The sequence below is a fragment of the Mizuhopecten yessoensis genome, unplaced genomic scaffold (genome assembly GCF_002113885.1).
Source record: "Mizuhopecten yessoensis strain PY_sf001 unplaced genomic scaffold, ASM211388v2 scaffold8131, whole genome shotgun sequence".
Taxonomy (NCBI): Eukaryota; Metazoa; Mollusca; class Bivalvia; order Pectinida; family Pectinidae; genus Mizuhopecten; species Mizuhopecten yessoensis.
The window spans coordinates 1,380,750-1,397,437 of record NW_018407394.1 but is presented as its reverse complement, the minus strand read 5'-3'; the positions used below and the strand labels follow the sequence as shown (position 1 = coordinate 1,397,437).

Below are 16,688 nucleotides of genomic sequence, written 5' to 3'. Positions count from 1 at the left end.
GTAAGAAGTTTAATTCATCATTGCAAAATTGAATAGAAGTGAAAAACTTGAGTGTTTTGCGGTTTAAAGAGAAAGGTAAACCTTGCACTAAATGTGTATATGTTAAACTTTTCACGCAGGCATGTTTATAAAAAATCAACACATGATAATAATGCGTTGTATATTCCGGCAAAGTAGGGACAGTACGTTTTAATGTCGGTTTATATTTTGTTTTGATGCCTAGAGTGTCACTTTTTGTTAATAATTGAACATTGTATGTTCAGTGTTACACCTTTGTATTAAAAGAATGTGATGAATACAAAGGACCAGAGGTTTGTGTATTGGATGGGAAGGTTACGTACCGCTAGATAGCTCTCCAACAATATCAAGTTCGAATGGACATGAAAAGGAAACATTGTAGTTTCTAATGGCTTGTCGGCATTTTTGCCAACAATCAATTCTTGCTGTCTTTAAAAATATTTGATCGAATATTAGGGCATTTGTAATCTCAACGGCGTACAAATATTGACCAAGTATATAGACCGGGAGCTTTCGGCATGTACCCTCTAACGAGTAGCCAACACTTCGTAAGCTTATTGGTCCACGGACGGGGAGAAATGCAAACATTCTGGAACAATTACACTTCGATCAGGAGCAGAGCTGACTATAACTAACTGGTTGGTAGTGAGTTGTTTAAGTATGTGATCACGTCTCTGTGAACGTTATACGTATAACGCGCCGTGACTACCACAGAATACACAACCAATTAAAAACATTACATACCAAAGCCCACCGACAGAAGAAGGTTTTTAAATACATTGAAGATCAATGAGCGACATATCATAGTCACACTGGGCCGTGTGTTACCCGTAGTATGTAAACGTTCGCTGTCATGGTGGACGATTTGTAATCAATATGGAACATTAAAGGAATTTAAATGGACTATATCAAGTGAAAAAATTAAAACTACTACTGCTTTAGGGAATAACGGTCACACAAAAGTGTTATCTTAAGGAATAACGGGAAGACATGTGTATGCAAGCTTAACTTATGAGTGTACTAATGTTTCATGCTGTCAAAGCGAAATGCTTTTGTTAAAGAGGAGACCTGACTCGTTTGCAGCTGTCTTACAAAACTAGAGTCTGTCACATCGAGATGACGTAAGGATTACCTCCATTTCTAGCTGTATCTTAGAAAGTAAGTATACTATTTCAAAACGAATACACAGCGTTTCAGTTATAACACATTCAAACGATAAAATCTCATTTTAATTTGACAAGAAGTATATTCTAGCGGTAGTACGCTATGTATTTATCTGTGCCTTTTGTCGTCACACAACCGAGGTATTTCAAATTTATATGTTTTTATCTATGAATCAAGTTTTATGGAAAATAGCATTCAGATTGAGTCGAATTTTTGTTTTCTTTCATGTGTTATTTAAACATTTGAAAAATACGTTTTGTTACCAATTAGTAAGAAAAAATATAGCTTGTTGTTTTGTCTTTGATTAGCAATGTCATATGACATGACATTAACATAGATGTATTTTTGATAATGATAAATACCAAAAGGAATACTTTTTGCTACTGTTCTTCATATTTGCATTTCACATACCAACATAAGTTCACATACGGACAAGAGATAACTTAACCAAAAGCACAGATCCCTGCCCCCTTCTCTAATCTTCATCTGTCTTCAGCCCAGGGGACCAGGGGACATACAATAAACCAAACGTGTTCTGCTGTCCCTAATACAACACTTGGAAGACTTGTTTGTATATATTTGTTTCTTTTCACTTCTCTATTCTCCCTTTTCGGTGTTTTTCTCCTACGCGTTCATTTTCTTTTGTCCTTTACTTTTGCAAGGCTATTAAATTCCAAATTAAAACTTAACAATAGGTTAGTGAGCATGGGTATACGGGGATCCTGATAGACTACACGTCTATAAAGATCGACCTCTATAAGTACCACGTAAGGATACTCAAAAATGTGTTTTCTCTTAAGCCTACCCATGTGTTTGTTTCTCTCCTATAGGCAGCATTTATAGACGATTTTGACTATATCATAGCATGAGTTATCTTTAGATATATAATTACATTATAAACTCGCGAGATTGGAAATAATAACAACATAGACTTTTATGACAAAATATATAAAGTTACTCTTATAACATCCTATAACATATTCTGATTTACACCTACTACCCTCCACTGCACATTAAACATACAAAACTCTATCTCCCCACCAAACATTTATATTTACACCTGCTACCCTCCACTACACATTAAACATACAAACCTATATCTCCCCACCAAACATTTATATGTATACCTACTACCCTCCACTACACATTAAACATACAAACCTATATCTCCCCAAGAAACATTTATATGTACACCTACTACCCTCCACTACACAAATATGTACACACAAAATACCCTCTTCTACACATTTACAGAAACACATCCTTCCCTCAAGTACACGCGTATAAAAACTTTTTTTCTCTCTCCATATTACACAATTATGGATACATTTACTACCCTCTTACATATACATATAGACACACCTATTATATGTACCATCTGGTATACATTTATAGAAACAGATCCTAACCTCAAGTATGCGCAAAACATAAAATTCTCCCCGTCATAGCCTTATAGATACATCTACAACTAACATAAACATATTTCCTACTTTTCTCTAGCATTTTTTTGATCTGATCATTATATCGTGAAAAAAACATCATATGTGCCTTACAAGATAGTTACAGGCATAGCAAATTAATATCTTCACATTAATTCTCCTGTTGATGTGTGTTGGTTAAAATGAAAATGAGCATGACATCATCAAGACTATAACATCGTTTCTGAAATGTGCCAGCATGTGTGCATATGAATTCACCTCACGACAGTAAGACCTTAGCTGTCATGTTACCCCATATACACAAATAAACAAACAAACAACTTATCACAGTCATTACAAACCGAAGGCGTGTGTAACTTCTATAAGGTAATGGTTGATAACATAATATATCTGTTTAAATCTTAAGTTAATTAATACTAATACAAATAAAAATAGGATTACATGATCGATACCATCCGAGTCTAATGTTAATGTTCTACTGTAGAAATTTAAAATGTGATCTAATGATAGCTATTACATGTTTAAATGGTTCCATGACAAATACTCTATATATGTGTCCTTCGTATGGGTCCAATTTCAAGACTTCCTTTTCGTGTAACTGGAGTTAAACACTCAAGGTGTTCTTAGTGATAAAAAATAAGCATATTGCAAATTTAACCCTGCATGATTGGAACATAGATATGATCATTGCTGGCTATATAAGGAAGTTATTGAATCAGTTTAAGTTCAATCGCTGCGTAACAAACGTAATGCTGACTGTTTAAACATAAGGAGCACGCACCTGCATATTACTTTATGAGCGATAGGAATGAACTGAATAATTTTTCAAGCGATATGCATTAAATAGTATTTGGTGAGCTAATTCTAAACACAACCACATTTCACCGGATGAAGCGATATCAGGTACGTAGTACATATATAGCTTCCTACTTGATGCATGTAGAGAAATGAATTTAAAATCTTGTTTTAAATCTATTCCTACTCCGGGCAATTATTTTCGAAGGTGTTCCACTTCATAGAAGTATTGTGTGTAAATATGAATATTGACCCTGGGCAAATTGAACAGGCAATTAAAAAACTCACCATAAAGCTTTTCTTCAGAAACTTTTTGATTATCACCCGTTCAAATAGTCCCAATGAGTTTTTTTACGTTCAACGAAACTCTTCAATAATACTGCGATATAAAAAAAACGATGTTTCAAATTATATACTACCTTGAAATGTGATCAAGGAATCATTTTGATAGGGAGCTGAAGATGGGTTTCCTTACACTAAAGAATAGGAGTATGAATAGTTTGGAATAATTATCAGTTAATTTATAGTAGTTTTCAGATCAAATGTGATCGAAAGATAGATTACATGTTGATGAAAGTGACATCCCAGCATGATCTCGTTAGCAAGTAAAATATACCCAGATGAAATAGACATAGAACAGTCCCATCCAATGCCATAACTAAAAAAATAAAAATAAAAAATTGTATCTTAATAGAATTAAAAAAGGAAGACTGAATGTTTCTATAAAGTTTGAATATTTTGAGTCATGCATAATATGTACTACTGCAGCTTAATTACATACACAGATTTGATGACGTGTATATTTGATCCTTTTCCCAGTCATGATAATTGTATCAATCAGGTAAAATTCATAATGCTCAATAATACGAAACGAACCAATATCAAATATTGAATGTCTCCATTGGAAAGGTTCTACATTGAGTTACTGTAATATATGGGGTTTTCTCTGCATCTAGTACAGACATGACCTACTTCCAGTCGTACCGGGAAGCGAAGTGGTCAAGTTTTTATCTGATTTCATTGTCCCCTTCAACAATACTTTTTACGTTAGGTCAGAATCGCCTTACCCAGTTCAATGAACAAGTATTGATCAAAGATTTGAATAACTATAACAAAAAACTGCGTTTAAGTACGTTTGTGTTTGGGTACTAATGATACCGTATGGGTTATGCTATATCATAACTATATGTAGAGGCCATATTCTGATTTAAGTGTACATGTTTATGCATTGACTCTTTTAAATCATTATAGATGCTTCCATACTTTGCATTCTGGTAGTAACTTTACATCACACAAATGGTGGACAATATGTTTCTGGTAAGCTGCTAACATATAGCTGAAAATTAATGAAGATTGGGGACATTAATAAGATTGATCAGTTTGGAATACATGTAATAGCAAAGTAATATCCAACGCGAAACATACAATTTCGTCACATTTCTGTACAGGTTAACCATAAAAATTGCTTGCAAAGTTATAGCTTGCCAAAGGGACAAGTCGGTTTTGAAACGTTGCCACACATTTAATACGTACATTGTTTGTGTATAAAGCAAAACTTTGATATTATTTTGGCACTGTGTGCGTAAACTATAATTTAACAACGAAATAATCATTCTTAGCCAAAAGTTGTCAATTTGTAATGTTGTAAAGGGATTTATAGTCTCATTCCGCCTTAAGCTGTATTTCTGTGAATATATTTCAGAACACTTGAGACATGAATTTCATACTTTTAATATTTATTACTTACAGATGAGTCCTTAATTGCCTTATGGTGCTGTAAATAATTGGTTAATAAAACATTCTATATTGACTTGTTACACTTTGAAATACTATGTATTCCCAGTGATAATTATCATTGTGATATTTTACCCTATTTTTGTACGTGTAATAGTAAAACATCTTTCAGTCAGTGTTAGTCAGTGTAACATCAACAGTGTTAATCAGGGTAAGATTATACACTCGTTTGATCAATGTTATAGTATACCCTCTGGTCCTCTACGGAGAGGACATGGGGGATTTGTTTAGCTACGTTAAGTTGTCGGCACTGTCTTCCTAGCCACCCGTCCTCATATGACCCTGGTTGTTGTGATGACGTCAAACTACAAACAAACAAACAAAATTCCCCTTTTTCAGCATGAATTACATGTTTATTTTACTCGGTATTACTTACAGTAATAGTATACCCTTTCTTAGTCAGTGGTATATCATACTTTCATTCTCATTCTGAATTGTACAGATGTGAAATGGTGGTTTCAGATTTCAATTCTCTAATACAGTTCAACATTAAATATATATATATATAAATTGTCACAATGCTTCCAGTAGATCATACTAGACAATGGTTTCTATAAAAATATCTCCGTATGTTTTGACACTGTTTTGTTTTTGTTTCCAACAATACTACATACATGATTATATGATATGATTACAGAAATATTTGCAATGCTCGTAAATAGCTATCGTACATCTGCTCATTTCGGACATTGTAGTCGATTTGGTATTTATTTCTCATATTGATTGTGGTTTTGTTTTATGTGTTTATCCCACAATTCTGTCGATACCAATTTTGCTAGAAACAGACTTTTACATTATTCCAATTAAAAGTAGAACATGTGATATGAATGCGAATAGATTTTTCTTAAAGCAAATATCTATTCAAATCGTATTTGTCTTTAGGTCCGCCCTGTTATATATGTGAGAGTAACAAACATGTCAGTATTGAACACGAAATATTAACATGTTTCTAGATTATTTTAACAAACGGAAATGTACTCTTAATTTAGCCATAATACGGCACTATGTAGACGTATTTGTTTTAACCCATTTGCCTTTTAAAATCTATGATGTTTTCTGATGAGATATTGATTACAATAATTGTCATAAAGTAGGCAAATATTCGAAGACAATACATAGCTTCCGGTGTAATGGTCATGATTTGGTCCATTATTGTGATCGACAAAGCTCCGTCTGGAGGGCTTTTGAAAAATAGTATTCCCTGTCACACAGTGTCTGGAGCACAAAAAAACAGACATGGACAGTTTCACGAATGTAATTAGTGCAAAAACGAGTATCATGTCGGATGTCAAAATCATTGCAATATACATGGGTTTCAAATACGTTATTCATATATACAACGATCGCCGACCTTGTTTTATCTTCCATTTCAATTTGGTATTGAGTGTCTATAACAATAACTGAAACTTGGCGGTCAATAAAACAATGGTCAGATCAAAAAGGCAGTCATTTATTACTATAATTTAATTTTAACTATCACTTACATTGCTTTGTTTAACGGTTACATATTAGCTACACGTGGTAACCTCATTATTAATACTACATACACCAGAGAAAATCCTGCTTCAATCTGTATGCAATCCATAGACTATCAATCGAGATAAGCTCATGTAGAGTCCAACTGTAATATGTTTAGCTGTTGTCTTGATATCATAGTATACAGTCGAAAGTCTATGACGCCGAAATCATATGAAACGTAGGAATAAAATGTAATTTGGTCTAACTACATATTCATCTGACGTTTCGAAAATGTATAATCTAAGTTCGAGATTTAATCTGGTTTAACTAAAATTCTTCAGTCCATTTAATTAATTGACATTTACTTGCAAATATGTTTGGACATTACTCGTTACAAAGTGGCTCTACCTAATATAGTATCATACCTGTTGTATGTACTAAGGATTTACCTTAACACAGGTACGCAAACAAATGTACAGGTTTCATAGAGCATTGCTAATGTATCGTCGAAACAGTTCAGGGACATCGACACAACAATAATAGACAGATTCTTCCAACATTTCCAACATAATGTAAGATATTATCACGAAATTAAAGGGGAATTTAAATGTCCTTACTCGGGTCGAGTTAATACTGTCCTTGTATTAATATGCTATACACAGTAAGCTCCTTACTGTGTCCGACTTTTCTTTCTCCTGTAATGGTATTACTCAAAGGATATCCAATGCGTATGAATAGGACATTTAAATGTTTAGAATGACTTGTACTATAACACTTTATCAGATGGTGTAACTAGTTATACATAATTGAATGCAATATATTGTAGGGCAATTCTTTTAAGTTAATAGTGTTTTTGGTTTGATACTCTAGATTTAACGATTTTCGTTTTTCACCTGCACTCAGGTTCTAAAAAGTTATTCACATTTAACTACTTAACTTACTTTTTTATTTATAGATTTATGGATAAAATTGAATATGTGTATGTCGCTTTCAAAGAATCATGGCACTCGGTACACGTTGTAATTGATATCAATGTTATGACGGGCCATGTTTTAACTATAAAACCCATATATATCTCAATTTTTGTATTATAAATGTTTCTTTGGTCTCAGATGGAAAGTTGTCAAAAATCCGTTTAATTATTATCATGTGTAAAACAACAATAATCTCGTCAAGGATCGATGATCAAATTATGCTTACCAAGAATGCATATATTTCCATACTTAAAAAATGGTGGAGGCCAATATTCTCTAAAACAAATTCAGTTTTAATATCGCCCCCACCCCCCCAAAAAATCCCAGACAAACCCAAACAAAGAAAAACAAACATAAAAACTGTACCATGGGAATGAAATGATCACAAATTCAAGTCAAGTTCCACGTAATGTTAAATATATGTACTAGTATATATTTTTTTAGGCTGCAAATACTGATACATTTCTAACTGAGGTCAAATAATCTATTTTCATTTGTATGAAGGCCAGACTATGTATTTTACGAAAAGCAAGGCCATGGTATTCATTTACAAAGTATGACATTCTCTTATTTGTCGCTTCCAGGTGGTCCGGATGTATTGAACGACACCCTTGTTAATTGGGATGGAAATGTGAATTATGACGTATACAACATAGCGACACATCACGTGCTTGGTAGGTGAGGCTTATAACCTACTTCAATAAACCATGATTTGTCAACTTAATGAAGATTGATAAAAAGTGATAGAAAGTTACCATTTGAAAAAAAGTACTCAAACCAGTTTACACGTACAAAATACCATTCAGGTAAAAATCGAAAAATACAAATGACATCAGTTATATAAATGTGTTATATGATGATTATTTAAAATTCTCACTAAGTAATTTAAACAAAAAAGGCTTTCTTCCTGATAGATAACAGGTGAAACATTATCAATTAAATAACTCCTGATGAAGACTTAATCAATTAATTTATGAGCTGTGAAAGAACAGTTCTGTGATAATTCTAAAAATAGGCACACACTTTAGGTGCAATATTGATCACCGACATTAACGGAGTCGTTGTGGTAGTGGGAATACTTAACAATGCAGCTAATCATCCCATTCGGAACGACAACAACAAATGATTAATCAATGTGTGTATGAGCTGTTGAGATAGGATGACGGTTTGGTAAGGAGGTTTATCTCTCTATACCATGCTTTCCTACAGTACAATGAAGGTAGGTGTAAATTTATAAGACAATGGCGTGTTAGTGATATATTGTTTTTCTTGTTTCCTATAATCTGCCTTATTTACCTGAGTTTATACAAAACATTTCTGCATTTAAGGTGGCTCCACACATCGTCATCAGCGTCCATTTTCGTGACTTACTTCCGGAAAAAGTACAGCTCGGACTCAATTATCTTGATCTAAATGTGCATGTGCACCGTGACGTCTTTTCCGTATTGCGTATCGGGCATTCAATATCGTAGTGCAAATTATAGTAACACCTGGCCCTTTTTTTTTTATATATTTTTTTATTTTTGGGGGGTTGGGTTGGATTTGCTCGGAACTGTATTATGCAGGCGCAAGTATATATACTTTATATATAAATTGGCATAAGCAAAATACTGTTTTATCATCCTGAAATGTTATTATCTGAGGGTGAAGTCCGTGGTATGGTTTATTTTGAGAGAACAATACAATAACTAATTCACTGTGTCGACTTTAAATCGCTTCTATTCTAACTATGCAACCATAAGGTATAAAGTATTGGTGTTATTGACGTTCTCTGCTGTTTGTAAAAACAAATCCTGTTTGCCTCGGACAATAGACATGATCAATAATAACAAGCATATAGGGTAATAGCAACAAATGGTTAACCCGTTGTTGGTATAATGTGACCGGGTGGAATGCTGTGCTGGGTGCCTTCGTCATGGTATTTCAGTGAGGTAGCGCTATAAAGTCGGCATCAGATCCGCGTTTTCACAATGAGGCATTTACACATACATAGCATGCCTCCAGCACACGTTCCCATATACACACAGATACAACATACATGGAGTTATGTCCTTAAATGACCTGAGCTGTTTATACTGTCGTAATGTTAAGCATAGTACAGATATCAATGTAATGCAGAGTGGGAAATTAGTGTACAGGTCGATTGAACTGATTCGTTTGTACATAAGTGTCAAATGTGAATGAAGTGTTGAAGTTAACAGTAATTTGGTATTCGAGTGGGGTAACCAACACACATTTTCTATTCTATGAATATATATATTATTTTTCAATTATTTAAAAAACATATACATTATGAATGTAAAAAATCCTTTACTTGATAATTCCTTGCACGGTTGGAGTTCAACCTAGTTTAATATCGACTAGAAAGTAAACATTTAAACTACACTATTACAAAATAATACCCTTCCTATATTTGTGTGTGGCGTGTTTTGTAAAGGCGTGGCTTTTTTTTAAATCTGAAAACTATGATCTGATCTTTTCGATAGTAACGCCATTTTTCAATATCTAATAAGCATCCCAAAAATTACCAGAACAGGAGGGTTTATCGCTGACACGTTTGATAACTCAATTATAATTTGCTTAATTCTTCTTTCGCTGTATCTAGTAAACAAGTTGATACCTCTGAGTTTGAACCTCTTTGTTTTAGATTACAATTATGCCGTCCTCTTCATCCAACGAGAAGCTTTTCTGGGCGGACCGGAAGAACCGGATGGAGAAAAGTCGTTTAGATCTCATACTCAAAAACATGGAAAAGGAACAAATGTACCTAACACATGATATAGACCGTGAAAAAAGAGCCGTTGTCAAGAATTTTACATTGGTGCGTCGAACTTCTGGTGTGAGCGATCAGGGGGTTCCGCCGCGTAACGAAAAGGACACCGATTATCAAAGTGCGCCGAATTACAGGATGGGGCTCCGATTGAGTGAGCGGCGTCTGTTAGAATGGCGCGAAAATGAAAAACAGGTAGAAAAGTTCATGCACCAGTCAGCATGGGAAATGGCTAAAGTCAGTGGAAAATATCGACGTCATTCTTCTCCAGAAGGTATTAGACTTCCCAAAAGAGCACAAAGTGCAAAAAGTTACAACCGATCAACATCATCAGTTGGAGGTTACACAGAGGTCAAAGTCCTTGATGACGACGTATTCACAAACGGTACCGGATTTCCTACAACTTTAACACATCAATCCGACAGTGTGGTTGACCTCAATCCCAAGGAACTAGAAAAACAAATCTTTCAAGACTATAAAGAGTCTATCCACAAAACGCGCATACCATCTACCTCGGACGTATTAAAACTGAAGAAGACGCGACAGGTACGATCTGACAGTGATCTGGGCAGAGACGAAGAGAAACGATTACGGTTTAGGCCGCATACAGCTTCAGTTACGTCGCATACTAAGAGAAAGTCATTGCGGGGATTTCCTGCAAGACCTGCGACTGCCTGGTCTAAAATACAGGATAACGAAAAGAAGGGAAACCTAGTTAAGAATTGTTTCGAAAGAGATGATATTGAGGACAATACTAGAGAAATACTCGTAGATTACTTTATGACAAAACCTTCGGCTGATCAGGAACATTTATCGGACGCTAGCGCATCGACAGTTTCCGAGGAAACAGCTGGAGGAAGGCAAACCGACGAGATATCTGAATGCGGAAGTGACTTTGGAAGCTCTGTTTCGAATCCTAGTCCAAGAACTATATCAGATCGGATGAGAGCTCTAATGCCAGAAGTAGAAGATAAGTTAAAAGAAACCTATATAAATTCGTCCATAACTATCATCTATGGCGAAGGAGATGAGTCGAATAATAATAATGAGGATGTGTCAGAAAATCACGTCGATGATGTCCTACAGGGAACGGATGTTAGCGATAGAGAAACTTGGATGGAACTCCAGGGCAGTACAGAATTGGAAACTATTAAAAATAACGTTGAAGATGAACCAGATTCAATCTCGAATCAAAAACCAAACCGCTTCGATACAGAGGGGGATCAATATGTGACTCCGCTGAATGGAATTATGAAAACTGACAATAGTTCTAAACTAGATTTTGCAAGTAGTCATCCAAAACTAGATGACCAATTGCCTATACAAGCTGACCTTGGTGACATGGTTGACGGTCGATATCCCAGGTCACGACGAAAGGTAAATCGTGTCCTGACAGGAATCGCAGAGGACAAGGTACTTACCATAGTTGATGGAACTTCTCAGGAAGGTAACGATGCAAATCGTAGTCATGGTGATGACATGCTCTCTACAACATCACCTAGTTCCTCGTCGCGTCTGACGTCACGACAACGACGGACAAGCACTACCAGCACCCTGACTCAGTCAGATCGTCTGTCTGGTATGTACAGTAGTATGAGTGACATTTATTCTATCGGGTCGGACGGACAAAGACGTCCGAGTAAATGGCGTCAGTACGTGGCGGCGGATACTGCACCTGTGCCACAGAAAAAAATTGTGACTGTTACAGCTGTTGTTCGAGCTGCGCTTGCATTCTCGAAAATGGCACGAAAACGCGCGCTCAACAAACTTGTGGAGGAACAAAGCACAGATCCTGTAGAACTGATCCGACAAGAACGACTGCGCCGTTTGCATTCAAGGAACAACATACTGCAAACAATTACAAACTCTTGGTCTTTGAACGGGGACAACAGTATCCCCGAGCTACAAGAACAAGTTTGAGATGTACTGGTTGAGAATAATGTACTCAGACCATGTTCTGTCTTCAATAACGCAATACCGATTGTTTCTCCATAACGGAGTAAAAAAACCCAAAAAACCCAGACATTATACAGACATATCGTTTGTACAGAAAAGCCTAAATGAATTCGATTTAGCTTGCTTTACAGTGAAGTGTTGGTGACCAGTAACATCAGACCAGTGACTTCATTTTTGTGTGAATAGTTAATACCACCTTCTTGTTCGAACGTCGATACTGTCTCTCGTGTTGGAGATTCGCTGCATGAATGCGTGCAGAAGATACAATCGGTCACACTGAGAATTGGGGAGGATATTCGAAGGACATCTGTGTTGATTGCATGAAATCACATTTGGATCAACTAGTCTTGTGTATTTTGTTAAGACAATCATGATCAAAACCATTCATACATTTTTACATTGATATAGACGTGGTGTTAATGTCGCAATGTTGTCGATGTATTATGTACTAATGTGTTACACTGAATAGCAATATGCCATATCATTAAATATCATTTGAAAAAGAGTCCTTTTTTCCGGTATATTGTATTTAGGCAGCGATATATATCAACATGTTATTCACTTAGCAAATTGTAATTTATGTCGAGTTTGTAAAGGGATTTCTGAAAGCGCATGATGTTGTGAAGGGGTTTGACTAACTCTTTGATATCGATTCTATCCCACCTACACGTTTTGTTTGTGTTTAAAACTAGTTAACGGTTGTCATATAAAATACACACATGTTGGTGATGAACTACATTAACAGATGTGTTGCCGTTCAAAAGTTATTGATCTTGCAAAATAAAGAGATTATAAACGAAAATAAATGTGAAAATACAAAGGAAATAGCTGCAGAGCAAAACGTGAACTGTACTGCATAAACAATTGCGTTGAAAATACTGAACGTATAAGTATTAAATGTGTTTATGTCCTTACTTTAGGTTCTTCTTGTAAACGCTTTTATCAATCTAATCAATTTAAGTACCATTTAATGTTTAGACATGTTTGATGAATAAATTCTTGGTTACAGAGTCACTAATTATGTACTTCAGCCGAACAGTTTTCCTGGTAAATTTATTTGATTTATAGGTACATGAAAGGCAGATAAAGGCAGTTTACCTGGTCATATTGACCTCGTACGTACTCTGTCAGGGTCAATATTTTATTGCTAAGTATAAATACAATACCCCACACTTCATTCCTAAGATGAAGTACCGTTTGTCGATGTCTGTAGTGACGAATGTGTATTACTTGTACACACCCCTGTATACAGATGTGTTAGCCTAGTAAACCCCAAATATCAATACACTTTGATATTGATCTCCACGGGTCAATATGAGCGCCAAATGTCCGTTCGTTTTGTCAATATATTTGTTTAAGTTCTTAACCCTGAGATAAGCTTTACCTAATATTTTGTTATTTTCCTGATCAATTCAAGCACTCCCCTACTCATATCCACAAAGTGACGTGTCACATAAACGCTGCTGATGATATATACAGACAAACAGTTTAAATGTATTTTATTTCTCTACACAAACAACGAGATGGTCTGGTGACGCTTAAATACCATTGTGACTGACAACTCAAAGAAGGCGAGATGTCTCAAGAATTGAACAAACATGTATCTGTTTGCATTTTGTAGTATAACATGTCTTTTTCAGATGAAGTTGTTCCAATTCTGAAAAACGGTCAATTGTGTAACTCACAAGAGACTCGTCTAAAGTACTTAATGACGCGTATTCTGCGGTGTTTAGTGTTTCATCTACTATAAAAAGGTGGTGACATACCCGAAAGAAAGAGCCTGAGACGAAGCAGGCTTTGGTGACAAAATAGTTTGCGAAAGCTTTGGCTAAACGTCCATTTCATAGAAAGTGTTCTTCTCAATTCAAAGAATAGAACAGTGGAATAAACACAGAAAAAGAAAGCAATAGGGAACAGTCACACCATACAATGGATAATATAAATGACGACAAAACTGGAAATATGTTTATATGCTTAATTTTCCTTTACGCCAAAAACATGTTTTTCTTTTCATAAAAAAGCGGGGATTAATCAAAACTCAAAAAGGAGAATAGTTTTGATGCTATACTAATGTTTAAGTATAATTTTAATTGAAAGTTTATACTTTTTCAATAAATGGTACATTTTTTTTTTTTTTTTTTTAATCATGTGATATCCCGTATTAGGCTGTCAGGAAACGAACGTCTTACACATCCCCTATCAGGATTTATTGTAAAACTCTATGCTGTCATCGTTTCAAATATTTGAAAAGAGGTATTTTGACAAATTGATGTTTATGGAGTTCCTATTGTGCTACAAGGTAACTGTTTATTCTTTTTTTTATGAGACATATTTGATTCGCGAAGGATACTCGTTCAAAATATTGTAATGAATTCAAAATTAAAATTGAAACTTTAGATATACCAGTTTAACTTTCAGTGTGAAGCGGTGACCGAGTACCTTGTCATTCGTTTACGAGATTGTATTCTCCGCCTCAGAGTGAATGGAAAATATAAATCGAAAACATCTAAACCAATGTCGTCTTTAATGTTGATGCTGCCATGGTCTCTTTATGACGTCATTCCGATCGACGTGTTAAAGTTATACATACAATTGTATTTGATAGACATATTAACATGACTCCATCAAGTTATATGAGAAATTCAATATATCGATAGGTCTTTGTACCTACAAACATGTCTATGCTCATTATCATATTTATATAACATGTTTTACATTAATAAAAAAAAATCAATAATAGCCGTTACAGGGATGGGACATACATTGTACACCTATCACCATTCGCACTCAGTAAAAAGCGAATATACTTGCTTATATATATGAGTTTGTTATTACATGTAACAGCTAACTTCTAAACTTGTTGTCAATACGTCATTCAGTGTTATTGATCATTTCAAACTGATACATTCGGTAAGTATACAGTTATGACGTCAATAAACACAAGGTGACAGTGACCCAGTTAGTAGGTTTAATTTCTAGTGTTTTTGTTTGATCGCAACAGTTAATGGATACTTAACATACATTTACAAACATTATAATTTTCAGTTTATAAGAAATTTCACGGTGAAGGTTATCATAATAAAAAAGCCCATTTAAGACACTGCAACTCTACCTTAAATACCACTTAAATATGCAGTATATGACTAGCGAGGACCATGGTATGTTTCGTGAACGTTAGATATAACGTTGATGCTTTTTCAATATTATGGTTTTGAATTATCTGCATATTTAAGGAAACTTTATCATCGCCATGTCAAAAAAATAAAACACCTTTATATCTTGTGTGGCTCAATACCTTTGCTAAACGGAAACAAAATGTGTTTAAATGAACACACAGAGGGAGTTGTTTGCTGAAATCATACCAGGACAACCGTCTTGAAATCCAGAACTTAGTTTAATTTGTGCCACGTGAATCTGTGTGGAATATGATTTAAACAAGCATTAGCCAGTTAATATAGGCATGAAATTCCATATCACGATTTTCTCTCATATATTATTATCATTAAAAAAAAATCCTCAAAAAGGAATAACATAAACCGCTTAGCAGTAATATATAGAGGATCTGACACGAGTGTTCAGGTAATATTGAATTTATTGAACGAGTTTATTAATTGCATATCAAACTAATAAACGAGTTTAATAAATTCAATATTACATGAACACGAGTGTTATATTCTATTTATTATATAATTCGAGAAACACTCTTTTTTCTTGACACGTCTCTTATATAAACTGTACCGATGGCTGACGAAAGGACGCATTACATGCATTTTGTTTGGAGTTCACTGCGCCACAACAAATAGTTTCAGAAACTTTTCCCCGAGAACCTTTTCAATGAAAAACCAATCATTTAGGTTTTCTTCATCAACTAATGTTTTAATAATTATCATAACAACATTAATAATCATTTTTTATACGAAAACCATTCAACGAATTGGCGTTTACGAAAAGAGCAATGACGTCACATATTTGGCACAACGGCGCGTGCACTGTCAAGGTAAAGGTTATCACAATACACACCGAAGTCTGCACTTTTTGAAAGTTTACAGGGACTGGGGTGATTGTCACTCTCTATAACACAAGCGCATTTCTTTGGAGAGGGTTGTTGGTGAATGTGAACCTTGAGGTTTCCGCCTGTCACTGTGAATGAGCCAGAAAATATACTGTGGAATCCGCCATGAAACTGGAACACTGATGAAGTTGACCGGTTACATGTGTTCGCCATTGATTGTGTGCATGTCGGAGAAGTTCAAGTGGAATTTGAACACGTATGTGTTGACTTTGTGTGAAGCTAACACTCGTGTTTATATAATATTGAAT

At 34.9% G+C, this 16,688-nt stretch overlaps 1 protein-coding gene across 3 annotated transcripts; it reads left to right on the top strand.

Annotated features, from left to right (window-relative positions):
• The first annotated feature begins 698 nt into the window (after positions 1 to 698).
• On the top strand, positions 699 to 12,420 carry LOC110455076. 3 transcript variants are annotated; one of them, XM_021505001.1, is made up of 3 exons: positions 699 to 1,176; positions 8,227 to 8,316; positions 10,290 to 12,420. In XM_021505001.1, exon 3 carries the CDS (start codon positions 10,299 to 10,301, stop codon positions 12,330 to 12,332), a length of 2,034 nt encoding a protein of 677 aa, XP_021360676.1. In that variant the 5' UTR covers positions 699 to 1,176; positions 8,227 to 8,316; positions 10,290 to 10,298; the 3' UTR covers positions 12,333 to 12,420. The 3 variants fall into 3 exon arrangements, with proteins under 3 accessions (XP_021360676.1, XP_021360677.1, XP_021360678.1); XM_021505002.1 differs by having other exon boundaries at positions 8,227 to 8,320; XM_021505003.1 differs by lacking the exon at positions 699 to 1,176 and adding an exon at positions 3,369 to 3,524.
• Positions 12,421 to 16,688: the final 4,268 nt, after the last annotated feature.

Excerpts from the sequence above, each read along its gene's own strand:
- LOC110455076 (XM_021505001.1), top strand. The coding sequence starts at position 10,299 with ATGCCGTCCTCTTCATCCAACGAGAAGCTTTTCTGGGCGGACCGGAAG.